This window comes from Phymastichus coffea, unplaced genomic scaffold (genome assembly GCF_024137745.1).
Source record: "Phymastichus coffea isolate CEN01 unplaced genomic scaffold, Cenicafe_Pcof_1.1 PCOF00058, whole genome shotgun sequence".
Classification (NCBI taxonomy): Eukaryota; Metazoa; Arthropoda; class Insecta; order Hymenoptera; family Eulophidae; genus Phymastichus; species Phymastichus coffea.
This window is the reverse complement of record NW_026706869.1, coordinates 934,936-962,755: the sequence shown is the minus strand read 5'-3', so window position 1 is coordinate 962,755 and position 27,820 is coordinate 934,936. Positions and strand designations below refer to the sequence as shown.

The 27,820-nt window shown below is 34.3% G+C and overlaps 2 protein-coding genes across 11 annotated transcripts; one reads left to right on the top strand and one right to left on the bottom strand.

The window, feature by feature from the left end:
- The first annotated feature begins 372 nt into the window (after positions 1-372).
- On the top strand, positions 373-27,518 carry LOC131666329 (synaptic vesicle glycoprotein 2B-like). 10 transcript variants are annotated; one of them, XM_058938913.1, is made up of 13 exons: positions 7,080-7,240; positions 7,302-7,355; positions 17,873-18,087; positions 18,857-18,904; positions 19,035-19,196; positions 20,535-20,697; positions 23,016-23,137; positions 23,260-23,498; positions 23,711-24,061; positions 24,211-24,355; positions 24,952-25,111; positions 26,510-26,637; positions 26,920-27,518. In XM_058938913.1, the coding sequence occupies exons 4-13, from the start codon at positions 18,859-18,861 to the stop codon at positions 27,012-27,014; spliced, it is 1,611 nt and encodes a 536-aa protein (XP_058794896.1). In that variant the 5' UTR covers positions 7,080-7,240; positions 7,302-7,355; positions 17,873-18,087; positions 18,857-18,858; the 3' UTR covers positions 27,015-27,518. The 10 variants fall into 10 exon arrangements, with proteins under 10 accessions (XP_058794899.1, XP_058794902.1, XP_058794896.1 ...); XM_058938916.1 differs by lacking the exons at positions 7,080-7,240; positions 7,302-7,355 and adding an exon at positions 373-610; XM_058938912.1 differs by lacking the exons at positions 7,080-7,240; positions 7,302-7,355 and adding an exon at positions 14,181-14,311.
- Positions 6,409-8,599, bottom strand: LOC131666432 (N-acetylneuraminate lyase-like). The gene is made up of 9 exons (XM_058939090.1): positions 8,267-8,599; positions 8,139-8,186; positions 7,986-8,040; positions 7,840-7,923; positions 7,628-7,773; positions 7,236-7,401; positions 7,027-7,169; positions 6,650-6,824; positions 6,409-6,557 (listed from the first exon to the last, which is right to left on the bottom strand). The coding sequence occupies exons 1-9, from the start codon at positions 8,285-8,287 to the stop codon at positions 6,409-6,411; spliced, it is 987 nt and encodes a 328-aa protein (XP_058795073.1). The 5' UTR covers positions 8,288-8,599.
- Positions 27,519-27,820: the final 302 nt, after the last annotated feature.

The window sequence follows — 27,820 nt, the reverse complement described above, 5'->3', positions numbered from 1 at the left end:
ACACTATAGCTAGCAGTATTCGTGTGCGCGGCTCGGTGGGAATGAGCGGCAGAAGCTGATTCACGCTGCTGCAGCATGCTGCGACAGCATGCTGCAGTCAGCGTGCTTAGCTACGTAATACGAGCCGATTCGAGAAGTGTAAACGTCTAAAGCATATGTGCGAGAGAGAGACGGAATGCGAGGGACAAAGAATATACAATAAACTGGTGAAAACAACAAGGGCATGATTAGTCAGTCAGGACTGAGCGCCAGAGCAAGTAGGCCGCATTATAGAGTTTATCTCGCCGACTAAAATATAAATTTAGTTTGATTTGTCCTTGTTATTCGGCATCATTATTTTAGTTAATTGAAAGCTTTAGTTCAGTTTACGTCAGCAGAGTTCTAGTGTTAATAGAAAGCCCAAGAAACACAACCGTTATACAGGAAATTTGTTCACCCTGTTAGGACCGAAGAGAATATATTAATCCACTGGACACATATTTATAATACACATACATATAATGGACCATACGATCCTCTTAAAAACAGAAAGGAGAGAGGACCATATAAATAGGAAATAATATTAATATATAAAGGACCGAACGTCAGTAACACTATTTAAAAAAAATAAGTGAGTACCATATTGTTTATAAATAATAGACAACGCGAGGCGGAGGACACGCGCCTATATTTATTTATATCTTTTTCTATTCTCGCTCTATCATTCATTCATGTACTCGAGCTTTAAACAATAAATTTTATAAGTATTATTAAACGCACTCGAGTATATCCATATGCTTCCCCATTGTTTATTTTATATATAACCGATTACGGAAAGATATATACGTCCGATCGAATATCCCATTGACGCGCGAACGGGACGGGGTGCCCGAGAGCCTGATTGCCGCCCGAGTCAAAGGCCGCTCGGCTGTTGAAAGGCCTTCGCACGGGACAATCTCGCCTCGCGCGAGTTGTCACCCATCAGCTTGTGACATCCTTTTGTGTCTCTTAACAGTCCTAAAAATCAGTTGGAAAATGAAACTTAATTTTCATGTTTCTTTTAAAATTAATAAAAAGTGAAACATATTCCTAAGAAAGAAATATGAATCGTATTTTGAAATTTATATCAGCATCATAAATGAAATTTCATATAAGAATAGTGGAAATTTTCTCCAAAAGTTACACAGAATGAAGACGATTATTTCAAGTAAAAAAAAACAATATTTTTTATCGTTTGTCCATCATCATTATGTAATATTTAAATGAACATGAGTGATAAAATTAAGAGGTACACTAAAATAGGACATTCACCAACTATACCTTTTTATTCTTTATTAAAGAATAAATTAACACTCAGTTGATATATAAACAGAAGAAATGACCGATTGAATTGATTTACAGTAATAATTAAATTAGATTGTAGAAAATGTGCAATTAATGCAATTTTATTTCTTATTTATACTTCATGTTAGTTTTGTTTTGAAAATAATTAAATAATGAAATAAGATTTTTTGCGTAAGTATTGCTGATCAAAACTCATGATGAAAGTGAAGGATAAAGTAGTTCGAAGTTCTGAAGTATAATTAATTGGCTTACAAACGAAAATCATAAATTAATAATAATTAATATCATTTTTCTCTCTAGTATGACATTATAAGTGTCATATTAAAGAAAAATAAAATTATATTTCCTTTAACAAAAGCATTTGGAGTCGGAATTTGACTTGCAGATTATCACTTTCTGTTAAATTTATTGACGATTTTAATATCACGCACATTTTCTACAATCTAATTTATTTTATATCATTTATTAAAGTAGCTTTTAAACGGCGTATTTATACTAGGTAATATGTTAGCATTATTGTAACACCGAAGTCACGCTCGTTTTTATTATCTGTAGACACGCTGTTGTCGATGTCTTTCGCCTCAAAGTAGTTTGTCCTGAGAAAAAACTCAACGAAACTTTGCAGATGAAATGAAATAACGATTAAAAGCACTTGGATTATCGTTACAAAATATTCAAGGAAGTTATGGAATTTGACGACTTAGATTCACATAGTTTCGTAAACTGGATGACATTTTCTTATAATGAAATGTCGAGGAAATAAAATATTCACTCGTACTGTATCTTGACGGAAAATAATAAAGTAAAATTTGTATAGTATTATCAATGTCAATCATTGCAGCCAACTGTTTTCTCAGAAAAGCTCGGTACTCTCAAGCGAACGAAAACACCTGTGGTCATACAACCCGTCATGCTTCGGTAAATGTACTCTGGCTAGATAGTATCATCCGTATCACAGGCATATTACCAGACAGATTTTAAAAGTTATTACGTCGACTAGAAAAGGTCATTGATAAAATATCTGAAATATATTTAAAATTTAAATAAAATAAGACGGAATGCTTACGTTAAAGCTACAAAGAAAGCATACAAACAATATAGTACTTTGCCAATCATTTCTGCTTTCCTGCTTATTTTTTTTTCAAAATGAACCGAATTTTTCCAAATATAATTTAGACCATGCAATGAAAAAAAACTACGAAAATAAATTTTTTTGGAAAATCAACTGTTAAGAAGGTCGTTTTATCGCGATTGTGCGACAATGATTTTTTTAAACTTGGCAGTACTTCCGGCAGACCTAATAAAAATCAACAATGTATGAATTGTTTTGTTATCATTTATTCAAACTTATTAACTAATAACTAGAAACAATAGAAAATGTGACGCACTTGTAAATTAAATTTTAGACAGCAATAAAGTTTTAGGATAACATTTTTTGGTCAAATGTAGCGAAGACCAAGAGCTGTAGAGAGTCAAGCACAATCGATTATTAATCTCATCGGAAGCATCGACAAGCGATGGTTTAAGATGCTCGAACTCGTCAGTGTAACAATACTGCATACTACCGTTCAAAGTGATCTCGTGAAAAATCAAATTCTCGCAATACAGTGTACCGCACTTGCTGCTCACGAATAGAATCCCACCACCCGGCACATTATAAGTAGCGATCGGCAGTGAATCGATCAGCTCGAACGACACGTCGATAATTTGTTTGTCTTGCTCGTACTGAGTGCAATTGACAACGAATACTTTTGTGTCATTTGACGAGCTGAAGCAAAAGCCAAAATGACCATGCGAGTCGTCGATGAATTGTCGATAATTAAAGTCAAACGCTATTAATTGGGCGGAACAAGTTTCGTTCACGTAAAACAGCCGCGAATTTTTGTCGTCGAGCTCACTGGAACTCAAAGGGAACTGCACACCTACGAAAACGTAGTAGGTCTTGGCCGTCGGTGCGTGTACGAAATATACCGCACGATTGGCCAAATCAGTCGACAGGTAGCCTACCGGCTCGCCAATCTTTCGCCCCTTGTTATCATAGGTCAGTTTACACCTTGCGCCAGTACACGAATTATTATTCGGCACGAATAGCTCAAACGAGCCGTCGTCGTACATCAATATCTGCGGTAGGATGGTCGGTTCGTACAAAATACGCGAGTCAACTGGCAGGACAACGTCATTGAACTCGCAACGGGACATGCGAAGCATTCGAAATTTAAAGTAGACTTGGTGTTCGTCGACCACGTGCAAGTAAGGTAGCACGACTGTATCGTTTCGCTCCTGATGCACGAATAGTGATTTCAAGATGCCTTGGTCGGTGTGGAATCCAGTTTGGCAAGTTTTGTTACGTGTCACGCTGCTGTCGTCGAAATTGATGAGCACGACGTCGCACTTATTGTCCTTGAACTCTTCCTCGCTGCTCGCACAGAAGGCCTCCACGTAAGACTTGTCATTGTAGATTTGATTCGTGAACGACGCCGCTAGAGCGTAACGCTTGTGCGGAAAGTCTATTTGTAGTGTCGTTTGCGCTTTTGCCTCCGGCGATGATATTTGCGCATTTGCGCATACAAGAATGCACGAAAGTAATGTGGATAATGCAATTCCCTCCGCGACTGTCATTTTCAAATTTGAAAATTTGGTTGCACCAACTGCTCCCTATGAATATTTCCAATACAATAACATTACTTTTGTTATTTGATCAAGAAAAGACACTTGAGTTTTAAGAATCTTAATACTCACTCGTAATGATCCGTCTATCGCTAGTCCAAGCTGCGACAATCGCCGAGTATTAAATTATCAGTGCATTTTACTTATCAATTAACAAAGTTTATGAATAATCCGAACACTGCAACATTAGTTTGTTAATCGGAATTTCATGTATGTATTTAAAATTATAACTTTTGCATTATATAATTATTATTTATTATTCTAATCTTCAAAATATTGGAAAATCATCAAAGCTCTACGGTAGGAATTTGAAAACAGCAAGCGATAAAGTGTCCTATTAGACTCTCTTAAAAACTTGAAGAATATTGCCAGAGGGTTAACAAGAATAAAAGTACCTTAACTTTCGGAAACATAAGATGTGGCACGCATGGAATACAGTGTGCGACTAACGCACAGACGGTGCAAAAGTGAAAGCAAAGCCTGTTTCAAAAATGGTTCGTTGGATGAGTCATACGTGTGCGAGTGAGAATATGTAACTTTCTTAACTTGAATAGAAGTCATGATAAGGATCACATCTAAACTATATAATTTTAGAAGAGTATAAAGCAGTAAATTCTGAATGGAAATAAAGTATTTGTTTTAAGCAATCCCGAAAATGCATTAGGTTACTGGATAAATTAGGTGTACTTTGTTTGAATTTTTATTTTAAATAAAGTGACAACGTACATGTACAAGACACGAAAATATGATATTTAGAAATGTTCGACAAAAATATATACAATAACAGTGGTATTATTGTAACGCATTATGCAACTTTTAATCACAGCTTTTAAGTTTATTGATCCAGTAAAGGTATACATTTTTATTGTAAAAATAATAAATCAATTTATAGATCAGACAAAATCAATAATGACCAGAGTGCATCAGTTTCAAATTTGTTGATTGTATTTATAGAGAGCCATAAAAAAATTTCCAAAACTAATATCTCTAATATGCAGTAGTAAATGATTAACTCGAACTTGTTCAAGTATCCATAAACTCATTGTTGCGGTCCTTCAAATTTCAATAATTTCGTCATCTTAGGGAGCTTGAAAGCAACGGATATGAGTGTTATGATGATCCGTAGTAACACCACGTATTTTGCAAGCAACAATGCAGTACTGATCCTGCAAACCCTCGACAATGTAATTATCGTTGCCACCATTCTCCACTACGAATGGATAGCGAGTTTTTAATTTTAACTTTTCCGTTGATACTGCTTTCTTTGGTGCTTGTACGTTAAAGATGAGCACGGTGCATAGAAATACGCAAATTATCGACAGTTTGAACAGACTCGATCGAAATCCGAATCCCCAGTTTGCACTGAAAAAATATATAAATTTTTGTGAAGGATTCGTGAAAATATTGTTCTTGTTAAAAAAAAATTATTTAATTACTTAATTCTGAAGCAATGTTCAAAGTAAAAGAATAATTACTCATAAGCTAATTTATAATACCATAAATCATTCACAACTGCTGTTTAACGCACAGTTATGCTCTTTGTGTAAAAAATGTTAATAGTTTGTGCTTACATCTTCTATTTGCCTAATCTTATTTATAATCTTATTATTTTAAGCCATTTTGCAAGAATTTGAACTGATATTTAAACGTATCTTTAAATACAATTATAAATAGAATTCAACAAAACTAACCACTCAATTCATTATTTAAAAAATCAATTTTTTCACACAATTCAACTAACTCAGAAAATACTATGAATCTGTATACAAAAAACAGAACTAACTCAAATGTAACACTTCAAGCGACACAATAAAATAAAATAATATTAAATAAGCTTATACGAATAGTGGATAAGATAATTATGCGAAATAAACGATGAAAATGTTTTTAATTATGATACGTAGTAATCAGAACAACGGTGCTCCAAAAATAGCTATCTGTAGAATATTCGAAAAACTTAGGCAATTCAAAATTCTTTTCTGAGTGATATATAGTACGTCATAGATGTTCTTTTTTTTAGATTCTATTCTATTTAAAAGTATAAAAATAAATATGAAAGGTCTAAGCACTTGGCGCGAGCTATCAGAATCACAAACTGAGAAAATACAAATAATTATCGACAAAGTATATAGTATATTAAATGTAAAGATGTATATTTGATTATTATTTAATACAGTAAAAAACTATAACTATTATTAATATGATTCCAGACAGTTTCGTCCTCCTAGCTGAAAAAAATTTTCATCTTTCCATGGAGTATAGACTTAAAAATTCTAATAAAATAAACATATTTAAATGTTGAATCGTGCAAGTCATTAATATTAAATAATATAGTTAGACACAACCGATATTTATATAATTAATCAATTATAAAAACCGTAAAAATACTCAATCGTTGTAGTATTAACAAAAAACAATTTAATTTGATATTAAACCAATTTTCGATAACTGTTCTGCCATAGCGTCGACTTCTTGCTGTTGCAAAGGTTTTAATGGCGCTCGGACTGGTCCTAATGGAATTTTCGTTATAAGACTTGTCGCAGTTTTCATAGCTGCAATATTGTTACCTAAAAATAGATATATCAGCATGATAATCTAGGACATGTCGAAACTAGTTCCGGCTATTGACCGATCTATTTTTTTATCAATTATCTCTCACCGTATGCGGTTATTGTTCTTTCAAGAGCAGAAAGGAAATTTTGACTTTCCTGAGCAGTTTTAAAATCGCCCTTTCCATGACAGAAGTCTAATATTTTGAATGAATTTTCAGGCACGAAGTTCAATGTACCAGTCATGAATGTCTCTATTCCAACTACACAGCCTGCTAGCATAGGCTGTATTAAGAAAAATAGAATATGAATAAGAAAGTAAAATAGCTACAATTGAGCTTTTAGAGAATGAAAATTACTGAAAGAATGTAAGTTACATGTACCTATTCATTGTGCATCATGGATAATATACTACTGTAACCTTGTGCATTTGACGTCGCGTAACATTCTTTTAATTTCAAAAAGAAACATAAAAAACTGTACTTACCATTTTACTGCCATATATCACAGCAAAATTATTTGCGACTGCCAGCGCGTTTACTCCATCTTTGATGTCACTGCTGTCTAGTTTTACGCCGGCAAAAGTTGGAATCCTATCACCAACGGACTTTAGGAGATCGCTAGCTTTAACTAGTTTAACAACGAATTTTTAACAATGAAAACGTCTATAACGTCCATTATGGAAGATTAACTAACCATTGGTAGGTGCACCGGTTGATTGATAATAAATTAATGGGGTGTTGAGGGCAGATTCACTGACAGCTTGCAGATAGTTGACCAATGCTTCCGCATTTGCTGGTTTGGAATACAAATCCGGTAAGCACAACAAAGAATCTACAGATATACTTTCAGCGTGGGCTGCCTAAAATCAAGTTAATATTATTTATTTCATATGTATATTTTTGTATTTTAGTAGCTCTTTTTAATATGAATTATTATAATCAATTCGCTAATCGTTTATATTTTAAAAGTATTTTTGGCAAATTGATCAATTGTTATATGATATAATACAGTAATTATTACTTGATTCAACAGTTTTAAATTGAAATACAAAGTAAAAATCTTTTATGAAAAATAAATTAACTCACAAGTTCTTTTACATCTACCAAAGCTACGCCACCAACGTGTATCATCAAATGTTGTTTATTATCTTTTGCCGCATCAGCCCAAGCTTCAGCAAGTTTTTTCCTTTCGTTGACTGACAAAGAAAGTCCTTCTCCGGTCGTTCCACCAACTTTTAACACAAATTGACGTTTGAAAATATTGACATACTTGAAACTTTCATTTTTCCACTGCTTACCTAAAATGCCGTTGATATTTTTGGACGCTAAAAATTTGGCATACTTTGGAATAACCGACAAATCTAAACTCCTGAAACGAAGTTCTTGAAGTTAAAAAAAGTAATATTTATCACTGTCATAATCGTACACAGAACTAACCCGTCACTTTTGAAAGGCGTATAGACTGGTGCCATAAGTCCACGGAACTTGAATTGTGTGGTCTTTAAGTAAATAACAAGTAATAAATAACATCAATAAGCAATTAAATAAATAAATGCAACAACAACGGTAGATTAAAGAAAAAAAATCTATTTTTTACCTTGCCATAACTACGAGCTGACACGTAACTCACCAACAATACAATAATCTAAAACGAGTAAAACAGAAATTATTTAAGTGCACGGATTCTTTGATTTCGAACAATCACTTTCACCAAGTTATACGCACTATCTTAGTCAATAACTTCATTTTATCTTCAATACAAATGAAAATTCTTTTCAGACTGTAAACTTGAATACAAGAAAAGGCGTAAGGCTTGCAATACTACTTGACTATACGCTCAATCGCCAAATGACAACCAGAAGAGAATGGCGACCTACTTCTCAGAACTCACGGACGAACTTTTCATATATCCTCACGCGAGACTGTACGGCGACTTTACATACTTATAGTTGCGGTACTTACCCGTGAAATCTTCAAACAGACCGTAAATCAGATTGCTGTATTGATATTTTAAAAGAAAGCTGATGCTTAACATAGGTAAACCGTGTTCGTCTGGCGTTATCTATCACTCGATTACGTCTTCTCATTTAATCATTTCTTACTGGATATTATAATGTACATGTTCAATAAATGTAAATTTACTATGAGCGTATAAGTTCACTATTTCATAATTACCTATATGATTTCTAAAATTTCTAAATATATATATAGGATATATATCGTTAATAATGTTGCGCTTATATTGAATTATCATCGCATACAAACTGTAGTTATTTACATTGTAAAATGTAAATAATAATACCAATCAAAAGAAACAGTGGAGTTATTAATCCTAAGCTTATATAAATAAAAAGCCCCATCTGTATTTATAAAATGATCGCGTAGACAAAGTTTCAAGATATTTTGAAAATTGAAAAAATTCCAAATGTTAACATACATACAAAAAAATAGCGAAAAAACATAAAAATGACCTTTTGTAAAAAATGAAATAATTTATTGATAGAACCATTATAAAACAGGCATAAAATATCTAAATAGTATCTCTCTACAAGAAAAGTTTACAAAGATTGGTAAATATATCTTGAAAATTGCAGTGATAAGAATGATTTTTGCAAAGAATTCAAAAATGAAATAAACGAACACCACAAGAAAACGATTTTGTAAGCTTCTCATAAATTAAAACTCTACGGAAACGTGAAATAAATGTTTTGAATCAATGTAGTACACGTAGATTTAACAGGAATAAAAAATTTAAGGCATCAACTACAAAATTAAAAAAATGTACAGCGAAAAATAACAAAATTTCTATACGAATCTGTTACAAAGCTTCCTCATCAAGGAAACAAAAGTGAATGATTGAAATACTAATTTTTACAAGTTTTTTAATTTAAACAGATTAAATATTGAAAAAGAGATCTCACATAGTTCTAGAAATATCACTTAAAAGGTCATTTGGTTTTGCCGAAAAACAGGTAGTTAAGATTTGATGAGGATCTTTGAAGTTCTACCACGTATTCAAGGTTGAATTGTTCCTTGCACTAGACAACCCGTTTGGACAACTTGTATTTCTGAAATTAGTATCTTATGCTGCTAGAAAGATATGTTTCACACAGTGCGTGTTTCCCTACTTGTACTCCTGTGTTCGTATATTCTTTCCGCACACGTAAAGGGGTGATGTTTCTCTTTGTTAGAAGGGCGCTCAGTCACCACTTTACGCATTGTGTGAGAAAACAAATTGCTAGATGTTATTTTTAGTTTAAAGCTTCTCCCAACTAACCTTATCGTCAGAATCATAAAACAAACTTAAAATCTATAATCATATACGTATTAGTAAATTTACAGAGTCAACATCATACTAAGAATAAGAAAAAACTTTATTGACAACAGCTGAGAAACTAGCACTTGAAACAATAAATGATCAGTTATTTAACTATTACGTCAAATGTTATTTCCTTAATATACGTACATCACTGGCATTATCACTTTCTTTTCTGAACTTGCCATTGAAAAGTAGGTTTTGAGAGCCTGGCGATGTCAATCGTATCATTTTTAAATACAGAAATATTCCCTCGTATTCATCGTCGTTTTGGTGTATTTTTCTTCGGAGAATTTGAGTATATCGTCATCGAGACATGTATATCGTCCTTTTCCTCACAATTACATTCTTAAGTTAAATCTTTCGTAATTGGAAAACTCAATACAAGAAAACATGAAAGCTCGTTATTATCATCATATGATTTCTTTATGTTAATGCTTTCGAAGGTAATATCACACGTTTTTAAAGATAAAAGATAATGTTTGCCATCAGTTAATTTGTTGTTTCAACCTCATTTTTCTTCAGCCATGCATCAGTAGCTTGTAATGCTTTTTCGTTATCCTTGATATAACATTTTTTAATTGAAACAAAACTTATTGACTTTCAACATATTCTCAAATGCTTTATTTTCTAATTCCAATACGTGAGCGAGACTAATTTATTTACATGACCTTTATTGACATTTTTGTAATAGCTTCACAGTTTTGATAATGTTATCCTTGTATTGAACCTCACAATAATAACAATAATACGTCTTTATTCTATGGGTCGTCTGTTATCTCTTGAAGAATAAATACTAAAGGTATCAAATACAGTTGTGTAAGACTTATTTCAATCTGAAATCAATTAAACTTTATTGTCAAAAATATTTACTCCAGTAATAACTTATTGATAAAAAAATACTTCTAAATATATTTTTAAGTTCAGGTTGAATTTATTTTTCTGGATGGTAGCGTCGTAAATTAGCTTATCAAAGGCTAAAAATTACTAATTTAACACGTAACGGTACCATATAGATAAAAAACTATTCGAAATAAAACAATAAAAAATATCTCAAAGTCTTAAAGCACGTGCCTCAAAATTGTTACTTGTGATGAACAACGAGAAAGTTCAAACAATGTTCTCGGTCTAACTCCAAAAAGGAAATATTCATATTAATTCTAATAAAACTTTCACTATTTATAAAAGTTGAAATTTTTCAAAGTACAATTATTCCATCTGTGTGCCTCGTAAATTCGTAGCCATAGTAGCGGATGAGGCAAATATGATGAGACTTTTTTTATCTTAAATTTTTTACATAATTAATTTTAGAAATATGCACTAAAATAATTATTTATACTCATTTTTATTATAAAATATATAAAATAGTTTTTGATTGATGATTTAGGTAAAATGTGTGTCTGTGTGTGTGTGTGTGTGTGTGTGTGTGTGTGTGTGTGTGTGTGTGTGTGTGTGTGTGTGTGTGTGGGGATAAAACAATCAAATTTTTAAGAAACAGACTGTCATTAAAATTATCTTGCTTTAACTGGTCAAAAATTTGTGAATATAAAGTGATTGTATGGAAAGTTATAACCTCAAAATAAAAAAAATTACGGTTTATTTGCTAAATCAACAAAAGAGTATTTAAGAACATGTTTTACTTAATCACTGAATATTTTTTTCTTCATCATTACATAAAAATGTAGATTTCTATAAAATGTCTTTTCATTGATAAATAAATTAATTGGATATTCTATTTTTTTCTCAACAGTGTTTTGACATTTTAATAAAATTAAATTAGGCAAGCATGCCTTTTTTTTACGTCGTTGGCACTTTTCATGTTAATAGAAGTTTTACGCAATAATATTATTTCAATTTTAAATTATCGTCGAAACTTTTTCTGAAAATAAATTCAGGAATATAGCGATACTAATAATATATATCGGCCAGTATTTTTTTCTTTTTCTTTTTTTCATCTACTTTAAAATTGTACAGGAGTTTTTTTAATCATAATTATTTAAAAAATTGACAAATAGTTTGCGCTAAAATTTTGTGAACTTTTATTAATTGAAAATTGTCAACAGAACTCCAAATAATTCTTTATTTTTTTAATTGCTGTTTATGTCATGTTCATACTTGACGGGCCTGTCAAGTTCAGCGAATCCATGAATTAGGAACTTGTTTATAGTAACATAATGCTATTTTGGCCAATGTAGCAGTGTCGCTCAATTAATTTTCACAATTGGATTTTACTGAAGGTATTGGAAAAAATATTTTTACAGAAGAAATTGCTCAGATTGAGCTGAAATTATTTCACAGCATCTTATCGAAATAAACTAAATAAAAATTTTTTTCTCATTGCTGAGATCTATGTGAACCTCAAAGCAAAGGCTTTCAATTAAGGAAGATTATAAAAAGATATTACAAATATTATATTACATTATTTTTATTTTTGCACAACATTAAATGCATTAAAAATACAGTATTATTCACTTGAAAGAGAGAGGCCCGGCAAGTATTAACGTAACATAAACAGCAGTCAAAAAATTATTCCAAGTGCTGTTGAAAATTTCTTATAAACAAAAGTTCACAAACTTTTAGTCGCAAGATATATGTTAATTTGGAAAATAATTGTGCTTAAAGAGAACTCCTGTACAATTTTTAAATAAATGAAAAGTAGAAAAATAAGAAAATACTTGCCGTCTTATGATTAAATATCACTACATTCGTAAATTTATTTTCATAAATTTACGAACATAGTTTTAACGACAACTATAGTCCTAGTATTTTTACAAAAGTATTAATCTAAAAAAAAATGAAATATTTTCATTTAAAAAAATTAATTGAATTCCATAGTGACATGCTTAGTGAGATGACAAAAGATTTTTTAATGATTGAACTTAAAACGAGTTGTCCTAATTATAGACTAATTTTGAAGCACGCACAGTTTACAAAAATGTAATATACGTTATTAGCACATTTCGTATTATGTTTACTTTGTGCTGACGTCTGCTGAGCTGCCAACGCAACATATACCTATAAAACTCCATCTAATCAAACAGTGAACTCTCGAAATCAAATAAGAAAAAATTGTATCAAAGTGCAAATACAAGTGTCGAATAAAATTAAGACAAAATCAACTGCCGTCGTACGAAACGACTTAAATTGATCATTTTATTACGAATATATAAACGTCGTATAAGTTTAAAAACAGCTGTGCCTTAAATATTAACATATATCAAAAGTTGGTGGCGATGGACCATATGGATCCATCGAAAAAATTGACAATAAAACACGTATTATACGACAATACATTGTCAAATGAATGTTTTACAGCTAAAATGAATTTTCGAATATTAAATTGAATGAAGGCACTGCAATGTTTATTAAATTAGCGAGAAAAAGTGTAACAATTTACGGGAGCCGAATATAACATTCAAATCGACGATCTCTGGGGTAATAAAAACGAGAGCCAAAGAAAGCTCGAAGGGGACGAGTAATCCACGTAGAACGGAAGTCATTTCCCAGGAACTTTATTTGCCGAGGGAAGGGCTGCAATTGGACTTTACAACTGGTTTTATTGACTCTTAGACAATTTAGAGGAAATCCTCGGGAAATCGAAAGAGAACGAGCTTTTTTTCAATGACATCCTTCGATTGAATGAACTTTATGCTGCGCATCGATAACATCTTTTTTGTCGTACATACTTTTACTTGTTTACTGTCGATGCAATAATAAAATCTTTCGATTTATTGAACAAAAAGATGTCTATCGGCCGACAGTAAGCTATAAAATAAATTGAATTGATATTCAGTTCAAGTTATTCAAGCTCTTTTACATCTTAATTCAAAAAGCAACCTTGGCTCAAGATATCAGTTGGCGCTTGACACTGGCAAGAACGATGTGCAAACAATGAACAGGCTACAATAACAAGTCACGTTAAAAAAAGGAGATGAAAATTTACAACAGATCAACAAGTATGAAAAGAAATTAAATGTTTTGAAAGTATCGTCATCTGGTGTGATTGACGACCATTCAGACAAATTATCTTACGAGCGCAAAGCTCGCGTACTAAATCAGTCTGTCAGGGACCAAAAATTTCCGGCATATAATCGGACAGTCATGGAAATTTCTGCGCTTGCGCGCTATTGTCAATGCATTGCATTTCAAAATTAAACAATATATAATCGGTCCGTGTCTGCCAATTAAATCGATGTCATAGGCACGACAAGTTCCTCTCAATCTAAAATCACACGCAGGCAGAGAAAAGCAATAGTCGAGTGTGACATTGGTGCCACACGAGACTCCAACTTTAATGAAAATTATTGGACTGTCGGCGTGTGTGTGTGTTTACGTCGCAGCAGTCGTTATGTTGAGAGCACACGTCAGAACTGTTTTGGTTTTAGTCATTCGTTCAATGTTAGTGCGCGTCGCGCGTTGCTGGTCTGTACGATAATTGTTGGCGAGTTCAGCAGGTATGAAGAAAAAAAATGTGCTTCCCGGATAAAAAAGTGCGTGGGAGTGATAAAGAAAAAGTTGTACATTTCGATCTAACCATCGATGCACTGCTCGAGCAAGCAAACTCAACTTCCGATACGTCAATTCTGTAATGTTCGATCATACGTCAGCTAAGCAATCGAACTCGATTGATTCGTATTTCTTCCTAATTTTGATGAAACGTTTGTTGGAGTCATACCGCGCTCTCATCGCGACTCACTTCTACAGTTGAGAATTCGTCAGCGAGGTTCTCAAGTCTGCGCCGAAAGCTCGACCGCCGAGAAAATGCATGCAAGCGGCGCCGGCGACGGCTCATCCTGATTACGAGCATTTTCGTTAAATGGCAATCTACATTGGGAATCGCGAATCGAGAAAATCAGCAGATGGTCGAACGACAATCGACAATGCATGGCTCTGTTTTCGATGCGCACGTGCGATTTACATGGCTAACGTATGTAACGATAATGTGTATAATTGTGATAGCTGATCCTACTGCGCGTTCGGCCGAGTATCTCAATCGTCATCAATATCAATTACAGCCTTAATTGTTGCACTTAATTATCTGTTGAGCAATTTGCTTCTCAAATCCGAAGGCTTGCTGAATCTCGCGAATGTGCAAATTTGTCTTCGTTTTCTTTTCAAATCGACGGCTCGCATCTCTTGAATACAATCGATTACTTGGAAAGCACAAGTACACACAGCCGCGCGCTCGTTTGTCACTACGAGGAAGAGCCATTTGTTTGCTCAAGTCGATTGACTTCGCCACTCGTGTGTCTCATTGATCTAATAGCAACAGCATTTGTTATTGCTATCCGTGCCTTTCTCTCCGTAGCGCCAACACTTTTCAGCCCAGACGCCTTTAATCAATTGAACGTTGGCTTTCGACGTGGACGATCAATTCATACGCGGACAGCATTGCGACGACTCTTATAGCCCTGCGCTTCTCATTTCAATCGTCTGATTTATTTACGAAAAACCTTTCGTTCACTTCGAAAATTCCGGTTTTTTACTCTTCTCGCTAAATTCAATCCCATTTGGCATAGTCCTAATTAATCGTAATTTGAAAAACATCTGACTGCAGTTTTTTTTTCCTATGATGAGAAAAATTGAGCTTTCCAAAAGGGAGTAACAAGAGATCATTGTTAACAAAACTTACGTTACCTAATTGTTCGATCATATTCGGCACACTTCTTGTGGCTTTTCCAAAATTTTCGTACGCACGTTCGACAAGTTTATCAAACGAATTTAAATTTGAAAAAGTGGCTACTGTTTACGTTCCACAATGCAAACATGAAATATCGACATAACGTGAACATTGAAAAAATTACGCAAGTCCATTTTCTATATTATCTAGTAGTTCGCGTTACCCACCAATTTCCTTTATGAGTCTCTCTTGCGATCATCATTATTTGTGGCTATTTACAAAACCTACGGCAAGCCAGTAGTCGGGCAAATATCGTGTGTCTTTGTTCAGTGTGTACTGGCTTCAACAATTCGGTTCTCATTAAATGGTGTTACGTATATCTCACCTGTCGTAGATAAGTTTTTTTCTCTTTCGACTTTCGGCTGGCAGTGGTGATTCAGCTGAATTCTAAATTTATAATGTTTGCAATAGTTCTTCATTATTAATACTCTAAAATTAGGTTAAGCGAGGATGCTAAGTAATTATAGAATTGTCATAAGACTTTTCTCTCGACAATATATCATGTTCAACTTTAGTTGAAAAAATTTCGAGCATTAACAGTCGATAATAAACGATACTGATATTCGAAATCAATGAAAATCATGGAGGTATCGTATGTTAGCGACAGGGTCTTCTTCATAATTTTGTTTCTCGTGAATAAAATTAACGCAATAATAAACAAATTAATTTGAAAAATCCAGCTTTCATATTAATCTTTTTTGTATTTCTTTCAGTAATGAGTTATATAACCAAACATCTATTTTTGAAATAATGATACGAATTGTCTTTACATAAGTCTCAATCAATCTAATCAAATAAGTGATCCCATTGTATTTAATAATGTCCGCTCTTCGATAGAAAACTGCCTTTTTTCACGTGAAAACAATGTTTGCCAAATTTAGCTTTCTTAACATCCAATTTGAACGTTGACGAATAAAATTTTCGATAAGCTATAAACGTCTATGAAAAATTAACTTGAAGTATTATTTTTCAATATTCTAGTTAGTAATATCAATTTTGTTGACTAGAATGGATATTCTACTGATGAACATTGAATCAACCAAATGATTTAATGCGTCCACTGTAAATAGTTGTACGATTTAAATTTATCTTGGAAGATTTGATAAAATCGTGCGTGACTCCGTTTTATTTCTCTGTTTACCATTTTTAGTTCTAATCAAATATCAATTTTGGACGCCAAATTAATCAAAACACATTAAATATATCACGATTCATCAATGACTCTACGCATGACGCAATTTTGAAATTGAAGCAGCACTTAAAATCATTTTATTAGTTTACAAAAATATAGACCATTGTCAAGTTTCTAACAAAACATCAGGGTGACAGTAAGAGCCGTTTCCTGAAAAGTACTTCATCAAAACATGAAAAATGATGCTATCAAGTCGTTTTTTTTTTTTAGTTACACAGTAATTCAACCGAACCGAAGACTTTCCACGACTCTATCTCGTGACAATCACATGTATGATCGAGTTTGAAAAAATAGCAAATCGTGAAAATTTCAATCGAACATTTTTATCAGCAGCAACGGCAATAGCTAACGAATGAAAAGCAAAAATTGTGCGACCGCGGTAGGTACAGGTGGCCGATTTCAAAATCCGCACTCTCGTCTCGGTCTCTCGAGGGAGGGATTGCTAATTAGCTGGGACGCGCGCGGAGAGAAGAGAAGGCACGCGAGTCACGATAAAAAGGAGACGCGCGGTTGACGCGCGAGCTTACATACGCGCGAGCGACTGCCGACGGATTATTTTTTTCTTTTCGTTCCTTTGCGCGTGCGTGTCTGAGTGTTTCCGAGCCGAGTGTATAGTTTTGTGAACGCCAGTGCTTTTTTTACACTTAGAGGTAAAAATTATCCGTTCAATTTTGCGTGAAAGTCAATTTGAGTGAGTGTTTCAGTGAGCATCTGAATGAGAATTGAAGTGCAAGCTTAAAGAGTTGAACATATTATCTTATTTCAGTTTCGTGGTATTTCTACTTGTATCTTATAGTCAATTACTATGCCAACGACATTAGAATACGTGTTAGTTACAACTATGATATGTTACCAGAATTTACGAAACGATCGTAGAGATTGTCAAACGTAAATGAAATGACAAAATCTTTATAGCTCTCTGGTTACTCAAAGTCGTCATCGAGTAAGGGAACCACTTTGTTGATAATAGGAACTTTGATAAAATTTTCATTTAAACTTTTCAAATCACTTGATCGACCACGGAAGCTTATAAAACACGATATTATTTACAAATTACGAAGAAATATTTTCGTCGTCAGCAAGCAATTGGCAAGATGACGAGTCAACGGCAAAAAAAGTCATTTTGTTCTCTTTTTTTCGCAGATCTGGCGATTGTACTAGATGTATTTCCCGTAGAGCAATCGTCGCCCCGGATGAGAGTTTACTCGCCGGGCGTTCGACGGCTGGACCGTCGACGCGTTTATTTGTACCTGTGATAATCTACCTGCAAAAGACGAGTTTTATTGGCGACTCTTTTACGACGTGACTGATATTTGTTTTCGTTGCACCAAAGTGAGATTATTTCTTTTATTTAGCAAGTGAGTGATTTTCATTAATATGTATTTTCCGTAGAAATATGTTGAAGCTTCAACAGCTTAAAGGAAAGGTCAACTTGCGCATCCGCAGATAAATATTTATTGTCTTTATATAATATGATATTTATAAAAGGCAGTGAGTGCTTCGTAATATTTTTTGAACGTTCTAATTGTGGAAAATTACTAAAATTGTCGAATACTTAGCTCTATCAACTATATTTATCTCAAAAAATATTTCAAGTACAAGTATGTTCATTAACATTATGCTGTTGTAGTGTCTCGCAATGAAAGGTCAAAGAAATGTACTAAACTCGTATGATTCGTTTTAAGTTAGAATAATCGCAAATCCAAAATAAGTTGACTAAAAAAATTAATATTTCGTCGTATAATCTATAATTCAGTTCATTCCTTCGAAAATTGTTTTACTGTCGGCATTTTCTATTTTCTTTTTCGCAGTATTTCGAATAGTTCCAAGCTATAACTTAAACATTTTTAAATATCCACTGGCATTAGAAATAAAATTTAAGTGTGAAAACGAATGGGATTTTTTTGCATCCAGCTGTAGCTTGTTGAAGAAACAGCAGCCGAATGAGTCACCCGCGTAATGGAGCGATAAAAAAATGAATTAACGATTATTGATTGTATTTGGTTCATAAAATTCGTTAATAGCTGAGCATGAAATAAAATGTCAAGCCATTAATTTTTCGAATGTTGCAAGTTACATTCAGAAGCGCACCGATGTAATTTACTCACAAGTGCTTGTACCTTTCAGACATGCACATGGAAGAGATCGTTGCCCAAAGGGCTGTCGAACAAACAGGTAAATTAAAGAAATACCAAATGAAAAAATAACTTTTCACCGACTGCGATATCGCGTGGCTGAATAAAAACAAAGCTCTTGATTAAGTTGAAAAAAAAAGAAACAAAAAACACTTGATTATCGTGTGCAGGCTTTGGCAAGTTCAATCTCAAAATAGTAGGAGTCTGCGCCTTAATTTACTTGAATGCTGCCTTCTGCATTACAAGCGTCGGCTTCGTCGTGCCCACCGCTGCCTGTGATTTTAAAATGACGACCATTGACAAAGGCCGAATTAATGCTGCTCCTATGCTGGGTCAGTTAACTGTTAATTTTTCAGTGAATTTTTCGCTCAGTGCCAATATATAAATTTCTTATTATCAAATAGTGTATAATAACTCATTGATTAATGCTAACCGTTTAAAAGAGGTGAACTCATGAATAGATTTGTTTACAGATCATTTCTTACTGGAATGCTTCAGTAAGGCTTATGATGGTTGAGTGAAATTTCACAACAGTGTAGCTATGATTCATATTCATTAGTTTATACATTGACATATTTAGCCTACTCGTCTAACAATGAACGTTTTCTGAATTAAATATAAGTGTCTCATTAAGTACAGTTTAAATAGAGTTACGTGTAATTGCTCACTAGTATTCTAGATAATTAGCTAATTATTCAAATTTGAATCACATTTTATAAACACTGATTGTTGGATCATATATTCTTAAAATATATATAGCATCTTTGCACTGATAAAAGTTGTAGATTATTAATGTAAATATATACATTAAAAAGAGCTAACAAGAAGTATTCTTAATGCCTTCATACGATTTTCCACGATGATTGTGTTATTTTTAAATAGTGCCTCGTAGATAACTTAATGCACATACTGAAAATCAATAGTTTTTGTACATAATTTGAAAGATAATTGACTATGAACCTTGTAAAACCATTTTCACGTAAGTTTTTGGTATTTTATTGAAAATAAAAATCAATTTATTTTGCATTATAAACGTAAATTCGAATAATTGGTCATGACGGGCGCAAGTGAAAATGAAATAAGCGAAATATTTAATAGCTTAGAACTTAGACAATGACCTAGTAAGAAAATGGATAAAAAATAGTCAATTAGCATTTGATGAAATTACAAAACACCGCTACAAGGAAACGAAAAATTTGTGGACAATTTTCGAGCGCAACAGTATCCGCTGTTGATTTCATGTTTCTGAATTACGCTTCCTTCAATCAAATTTTTGTTTACTACGCACGATTTCCTTGTTTTTTTCTTATTGTGTCGCAAATTAACAAGTACTTTTAGAAATATCGATTCTGTAGACGTTAAAAGATGATGTTTCATTATTAGCAGTTATGAAAAATTATTAGGAGCAGTTGAATAATTTGGGTGCTACTTCGAATTACTTATCAATCAATTTGAATTCATTGAAAGTATTAATTTAATGAGTAATAATTGAGTTAGCTATTACGTCAAACCATCAAACTACACATCCATTTCTCCCTAACGGTGCATAGTCAACTAGACGATTTCATAATAAGAGAATTATTAAAAGATATTCTTCAATTCAGAGGAAAAAAGCTTGTAGAATTTTTAAATTAATCTCGACAAACAAATGACCATTAATTGAATTACAGGTATGGTTGTTGGCACAGGCATCTGGGGCTACTTGGCGAATATCAAGGGTCGTCGCACTTCTCTCCTATTAACCACCAGTCTTCAATTTATCGCTGACGCATTGTGTTCTATTGTGCCTAATTATTGGATATTCGTATTCCTTAAGTTTCTAAGCGGTATTGGGTAAGTTATGATCAACTGTTTATTTTTATTATTGCTAAAAATACAATCGTAATTTTAAAATAAGTCGATTTTCATGAAAACTCAAAACTTATGTCAAGAGTATTTCTTTTGAGGATGATCTTAAAAAAAACCACTGAGATAAAATCCTTTTGTAACAAGAAAATTTCTCGTGATATAGTCTAGTAAAAATTTCCTTTCTTGTACAAAAGGAAAATAGAAAATTGCAACAAAATTATTTTTTCATGACAAGATTTCTTTTTGTTACAGAAGATTTGGTTTCAATTACCATTCTTTAGCTATAGTAAATTTTTTATAACGACTAGTAAGTTCGATAGATAGCTGTAGTAAAACATTTCAATTGAAAAAATAATGGGAAGTAGAAGTCGATGTAGCTTGTAAAAATCTTTATTTACTAATTTTTAGAAAATATTAATTTCAAAACCCTAAAAGATCCATCGGCGAAATTCCGGAACGCTTAATTGTATGCCAAAAGATATCTAGCTCTGACAGTCTATACTGTTCCGATTATTTTATCGCTTGATTTTACAGACGAACGCTTCTATTATCTCCTGTAATGGAGGGGAGGGTGGTAATTAATGCTGATCACTGATATATTTCAATCGAAGCCGCGGACGATATCTCTGGGTGCGCCTCGATCTGCGCTGCCACTCGCGCTGCCACTTCGTCGAGCGCGTGAGCTCGGTTTCGCGGGCTGGGAAAGGTTAGCGACAGAAGCCCTCGAGTAAATGAAAAGCGATTGGTTAATATGCAAACACCGCGCAAGTCGCGAGCGTGTTGCTTTATCGTGCTCGGCGAAAGTCAACACGTCGCTGAGTAATGGCGAGATCTGGAACGAATGGCAATGTCACGCACGCGCCCGAAGAAAACGAGAGAGAAAGACGGAACGAAAACAAACCGCAGCGCGCAACTATAGACTCGCACCTCCGAGAACGCGCGAGACAAAGATAGAGCAACTTACGTCGCCGCTAACTGCTGCAGTCAGTTGCGTCAATGTAAACCTTCAGCTGGGATTTGCCGCCGCACTGGGCGATTACAGGTGATAACCTTCGGGCTGCCCTTAGTAGCTGATCGGCTGTTGTTTTACAAGAGAATCTCTTGATGCGTGGAGAAAATACGAAAAGGAAACAACTTTTCGTTAATATAGGTTTCTGAATAGGTCAACTAATCTATCGACGAATCGTCAAAAGTTGTTATCTTTCCGTATTACCTTCACTGATCGAGTACAGCTTCAACTAAGATGAAACTATGGCAGGCGAGAACAGCGATCAAAGGAATCTCTCGATGTATCTCCCCTTGATTGCTAATCTCGCTCTCCACATATCAGTCGAACAGTACTAGGGAACCACGTACTTCTTTGCTTAACTTTCATGTGCAGAAGGGGGGGAGGGTGTGAACGAACGAGTTGGTAAGACTACTTTATGCGCGACAAGGTGAACAAAAAGGACGAGACGATGCGATACTGCCTTGGCTTGCTCGCCTCCCTCGCGCCTCTGTTCTCGTCGCCAACGAGTGCTCTCGCTTGCTCCTCCGCACAATGGTGTGCTTGGACGCTTCTCGTGAAATTACAAAGACTAACTAAATCGCGTGTGATATACACGTATGACGCCAGCAGAAATGAGCACATCACTTCCCGTAGGATATATTTGGGCTGGTTGCGCTCAGACTCGCGGAGAGACTACTTTACTACCTTATTAATATTTAGAAATATAAAGATGCACGAGCCTGAATCCTTGACATACTTTTTTATCTAGCACAAGTCCACGTCAAATAGTAGGGATATGGAACTCTCTTACGAGCTCTTCCCGCAGTCTCCCGTCGTTAGAAGCATTTAGGGGACGGTATACCAAAACTTCCTCGACTTTGAGCTGTAGCTATTCAAAGGGTTTCAAAAGTCGTCATTTTCTCTCTATATCTCTCTCATCGCTGCCTTGGTTGCTTTCACGACTCAAAAATAGCGGTTAACAAATGTTTTTGTTAAACTCCACTAAATACATTCAACTTTTTTTTTCAGTCTTGAAACTTAAAACTTTAGAAGTTTGCATCAATAATTTTTATCTTAAGTTATACTTGATAAAAAGCGGATCAATGAATAAGTACCTGTCTACTTTTTCAAATTTATATTTAAAATTACAAAATACACGAATGACTCAGGCCTATAAAAGTTCAATGATATTTCACCAAGCAAATAGCAAAAATTCGCCTGTTATTCTCAACGCGTTTAATAAACAGAATCGTTTAATCGAAAGAAAGAATCCAAATGCCTTTTTAAATTAAAAAAAAATGTTTTCCATTTCCAGTGTTTGTGGCCAGCTGTCCATAGTATTCCCATATCTTGGTGAATTTCAGCCCACACGATACAGACATCGAATACTATCAGGAATGGAAGGATCATGGGCAATTGGTGTAATCGCCGTGGCACGTAAGTATCAATGAAAACGCAGCCTGAAAAGAATCGTTGACGCAACAAAGAGGATTGCTCTTGTCACGTTCCCAGTGCAATGAGATACTTCCAACAATGAAAAAAATCTTTATGTTCAACAGTTTTCGCTTGGGCGGTTATACCCATACCCTACGCCTACAAAACTTCGAGCTTTTTCTTCAGCTCGTGGAACCTATTCGTTTTGGCGAGCGCGATGCCTGCTCTTATAACTTTCCTCTGGCTTTTGACGCTGCCTGAAACGCCCAAATTTCTCGCTGAAACGGGTCAGCGAGAAATACTGCTGAAGGTTCTAACGAGGATGTTCGTTGAAAACACCGGTGAATGTGCCGAAAAGTTCAAAGTTAGTACCTATTTTGCCATTATATAGTCGTTTAACATTTAGCATCGAGGATGCGTTTATGCACCCACGAAAACTGGATACTTTTATTCGAAAACGCATTTCAATCAAAATATATTACTCGCACTTGAGTACATTGTAGTACATCGTTTACAGTGTAGAGTCCTTTGCAGACTTACTGAATGAAAATTGTTTTGCTGTTGCAAAAAAAATAGGAAATTCTCGCTCGTAGCGATTGTCCGACAATCAGCAGTTTGATAAGCCAGACGGAGTCGATAAATTTGGACAAGTGCTCGGATAAGCGGCCGACAAAGTTGGAGAAACTAAAAGAGATGATAAACAATTCAAAGACTCAAGTGAAGACTTTGCTCGAGAAACCTTACGGCAAACGTCTCTTTGTCACTGGATCTGTTATGTTCTGCATGACCTCAACTTATTACTCGCTCATGACTTGGTTTCCCGAGCTATTCCAGAGATTCGCTGCCTTTGAAAGCAGATATCCCGGCGAGTTTGCCAGTGTTTGTACTATTTCTGGCAAACTGATTGCCACTAATGAGTCCGTGGATGTAAGTTTTACTGCTTTTTTGTTGTTTTTAATTTTAACTTAAATGAATTTTATTTGAATATCTAAAAAGCTACCTGTACAAGTTATTTTGATTTTTTTCGTTGGCAACATTTAAACAAAAAACATATATACTTGATGTTACAATAACAGGTTAACGAAACAAACCCCTACGGATGCAACGTCCCGATGGACACAAGTGTATACGTGAATAGCATTTGGTTAGGCGTCGCTTGTCTTCCGGGAGCAGTACTCCTACCACTTACGGTCGATCATCTCGGCTATCGCGTTTACATGTGTAAGTAAATTTAGTTACATTCCCATTAATTTTTTTTCCTTTTCACTCTGATCCAATGAATTCGCCGTTCAAAACTTGGTAAATAATTAATTAATAAAACTGTAAAAACAATTAAATTAAAAAGAAAAAAGAAAGCTCAATATTTATATAGCTAAGTAGTTTAGATTATATAAATCGAATCGTTTAACAATTATCACATATCGATCGTAACTCATTGATTTTATGTTGTACCTGGATACTTACAAAACACCGCTTTAAAAGCAATTTAATTCTTTCATCCATACTCGTACTATTCAGAGCCAAACTAGTAAGTAGACAAGATTAGCTTGATTTTTCGATCGTCTTATCATTATATTGAGTCCATTGCGACATATACGCCTATTAATTTATCAGATAATCTATGCTTTAAGAGACAGCGACCGCGAGTCAATTGATAATCTTATTATGATCAAGTTCTAGTCTACATTTGAATTGTGTATTTTTCTTGGTACTGCTATAAAGTCGTTTTACCCAAATAAACAAAAATGCTCTTTAGCGATTTCATGGAACGAATTCGGAAACACTAAAAAATATGATTCTCTGCTTTTCATCCTCAGTGTTCACAGCAACAATCTCTTGCGCAGTGACGATTGCCTTTTTCTTCGTGAAAACATCAACGCAGAATCTCATACTTTCCTGCATATTCGAGGCATTCACCTCGCTGAATATTAGTGTCACATTCTGTTTACTCGTCGAGCTTTTCCCAACAAATCTCAGGTAAGCAAATTCACTTGCACGTCGGCCATAAAAAAAGTCAATTATTCGCTCATTGACTCGGATGACTAATATATACAAGAGTCGCATTAATTAACGATCGCTCTGATGTAAACTTTCATGCATTCATTACACGCACAAAAAATGAAAGAAGAAGTCGATAAGCAACTTTGAAATGCAGGTCAAATCAATTGGTATATTTAAAAAAGCTAACGACATTGTTTTGATGGCATTGCCGGGCAAGATAAACAATATCCGAGCTTATCGATAAAAGAACACGGACTCTGGTCGATTCCGTGAGTGACTAACAGCTAGGAATTCGCGCGATAAGACATATGCAATTGCGAAGTCGACTGCGAGTGTATCAATGTACAATTGGCGTACTATTAATAATCTCGAGAGGTATTATTATACCCGGCGATGAGCTTAGATTGATTTTGACTTTATCACTTTCTTCGAGGCATTGATATCGTAAGATTAGGCAGAATTTATTCTTGTTAGCGTCGATCTAGCGCTCGATAACAAGTGCCCATGTGCTGCTTCTTTCCAAGTTTCCCACCTACCACTTTACCTGATATGTTTACGACTGGCTCTAAGCTCGTACGATTGATAAACTTTTCGTGGAATTTTTGGTCGTGTCTATTTTTAATTAGTGACTTGTTGCCCGAACTAAATTTTAAACTAGATGAATGATTGATAAAATCTAAGCTTACATTTTCATTTTGTCGAAATTCTTGCTCAAACATTTCAAATTCTCTCAAGAGTTCATTTTTCAAAACAACTTCAAAATGATGCCTCTAAAGTATAAAAGTGACCGAACGCACAATAAAAAACAATCCATTCTTTATGGGACTGTCTGACCTAATCAAGATTTTATCACTTACTCTTTATACTTTCTCCATGAATTAAGCACTACGACATTTAATAAACGCCTATCAAAAAATAATTATTCTTCTGTCTTCTAATACAACAAAAAATACCACATGTGACTTGAATATCATGTATCACCAAAAGAATAATAAAAAAAAGTTCCATTTGGGAATTCCCGAGAACACACGTGAAGTTGAATTAGTAAATCACACTAGTTGGTGGAGAACAATAAATTACGAGTTTCGGAAATTCCCCTTTCAAAAACATAGTTAACGACGGAGCAAAGTTCTCGCGGTCGTACAGCATCATGCGAGTGGCGGTCATGTGCTTACTATCAACGCGAGCGATGATTTAATTGGCGCGCCAACTTTTCGGTTGAAACCTAAGCCTGCGGCTGTTAGATTGAAGACTTTCGCTTTTATCCGTTTGCAAACGAAGTAATCACGTTAATTTCTTTTTTTCAATATCGACGAGACGCATGTAATTCAATCGCAACCTAGAAATTGAATTGTATATGTTGATATTTTTCAGGGTAATGGCCACGGCAATCACACTGTTCATCGGTCGATGTGGTTCACTCTTCGGCAATATGCTATTTGGTTATCTCATCGACAAGTACTGTATGGAACTCATCATTGTTATGGGCGCTGAACTCTTTCGTAAGTATATTATTTTGATTGCTATATCAGCACGGATCACTCGAGTTTACCCAACTACGCGATATCTGCAATTGTCTGATTACATTCTTTTCATTTTATCGATGATCGATGTTGCTTTGATTTGCAGTACATTGAATTAACGTAACAGCATCGGTATCAAATAAGGAACCAAATTCAAATTAAATTCAATTAAATCGCGCTCATATGCAGCTGTTGCTTTGAAATCGCAAATGAGCTCCCAATTGATCAACGTATTTTTCACTTCTTGTTACTTTTTCGCAGTGGCCGCAGGTATGTGCTGGGCTACGCCAGGCAGAGACAAAATGAGAAAGCTTGCCGGATTCACAATTAAAAACAAGGCTTCCAGTCCCTCATGACGAAAGAAATAACCAATGGATTTCAAAAATATGTTAACTCTGAAAACACACGAATGAGAAAAAAGAAAGAAAAGTATATTTGCAGACTTCATTTGTGCAGAATAGATCTACTTGAGATTCACAAAAGATTTCACGTTTACTTGTACTGTAGAGAACTTATTACTTAAGTCATACTTAAGTACTGATTTTCTTTTTATATACGATCTTTCCTTTTTTATGTGACTTATAACTTGTGCATTTGTATTTCTTACTTTATTCCAGTTTATCCATGTATATATTAATAGAATTACAACTAGTTACTTTGTTTTTTACGTAATATTATTATTCGTTCTTTTTTAAGAAAAGCTTCGATGATTTTAAGTATGATTACCGGCCGTTACAGAGAAGACGACGGCGAACTCGGAAGTGACACTACTCTCTTTCTCTTTCTTTCTTTCTTTCTAAGTTTTCCATGAATAATCATGTTAACTGAGAGAGAATCTTGTAAAATAAATGAACAAGCAATCATCATAAAAAATCTACTTCGGCTACGTCGTCTTTTATTTCTCGTCGCTAGAAGTTTCTAGTGCGATCGATTGGCAAATTAAGGAACAGAAGAGTGTCTTGCTTTGAGATAACAACTGTTATCAGTCTAATAAAGTTCTCTCACAAAGATAACAGCGACGTTTGTTTCGGCGCGATTTTCTATTTCTTCGTATTAGCTACTTAAGCGTCTTGGACGCTTACAGCACGGCCGTGGCGCTTAAAAAATATTATAATCTTGATATTCGAATTATGTGTAGCTGGTACTGAATTGGCAAATAGAC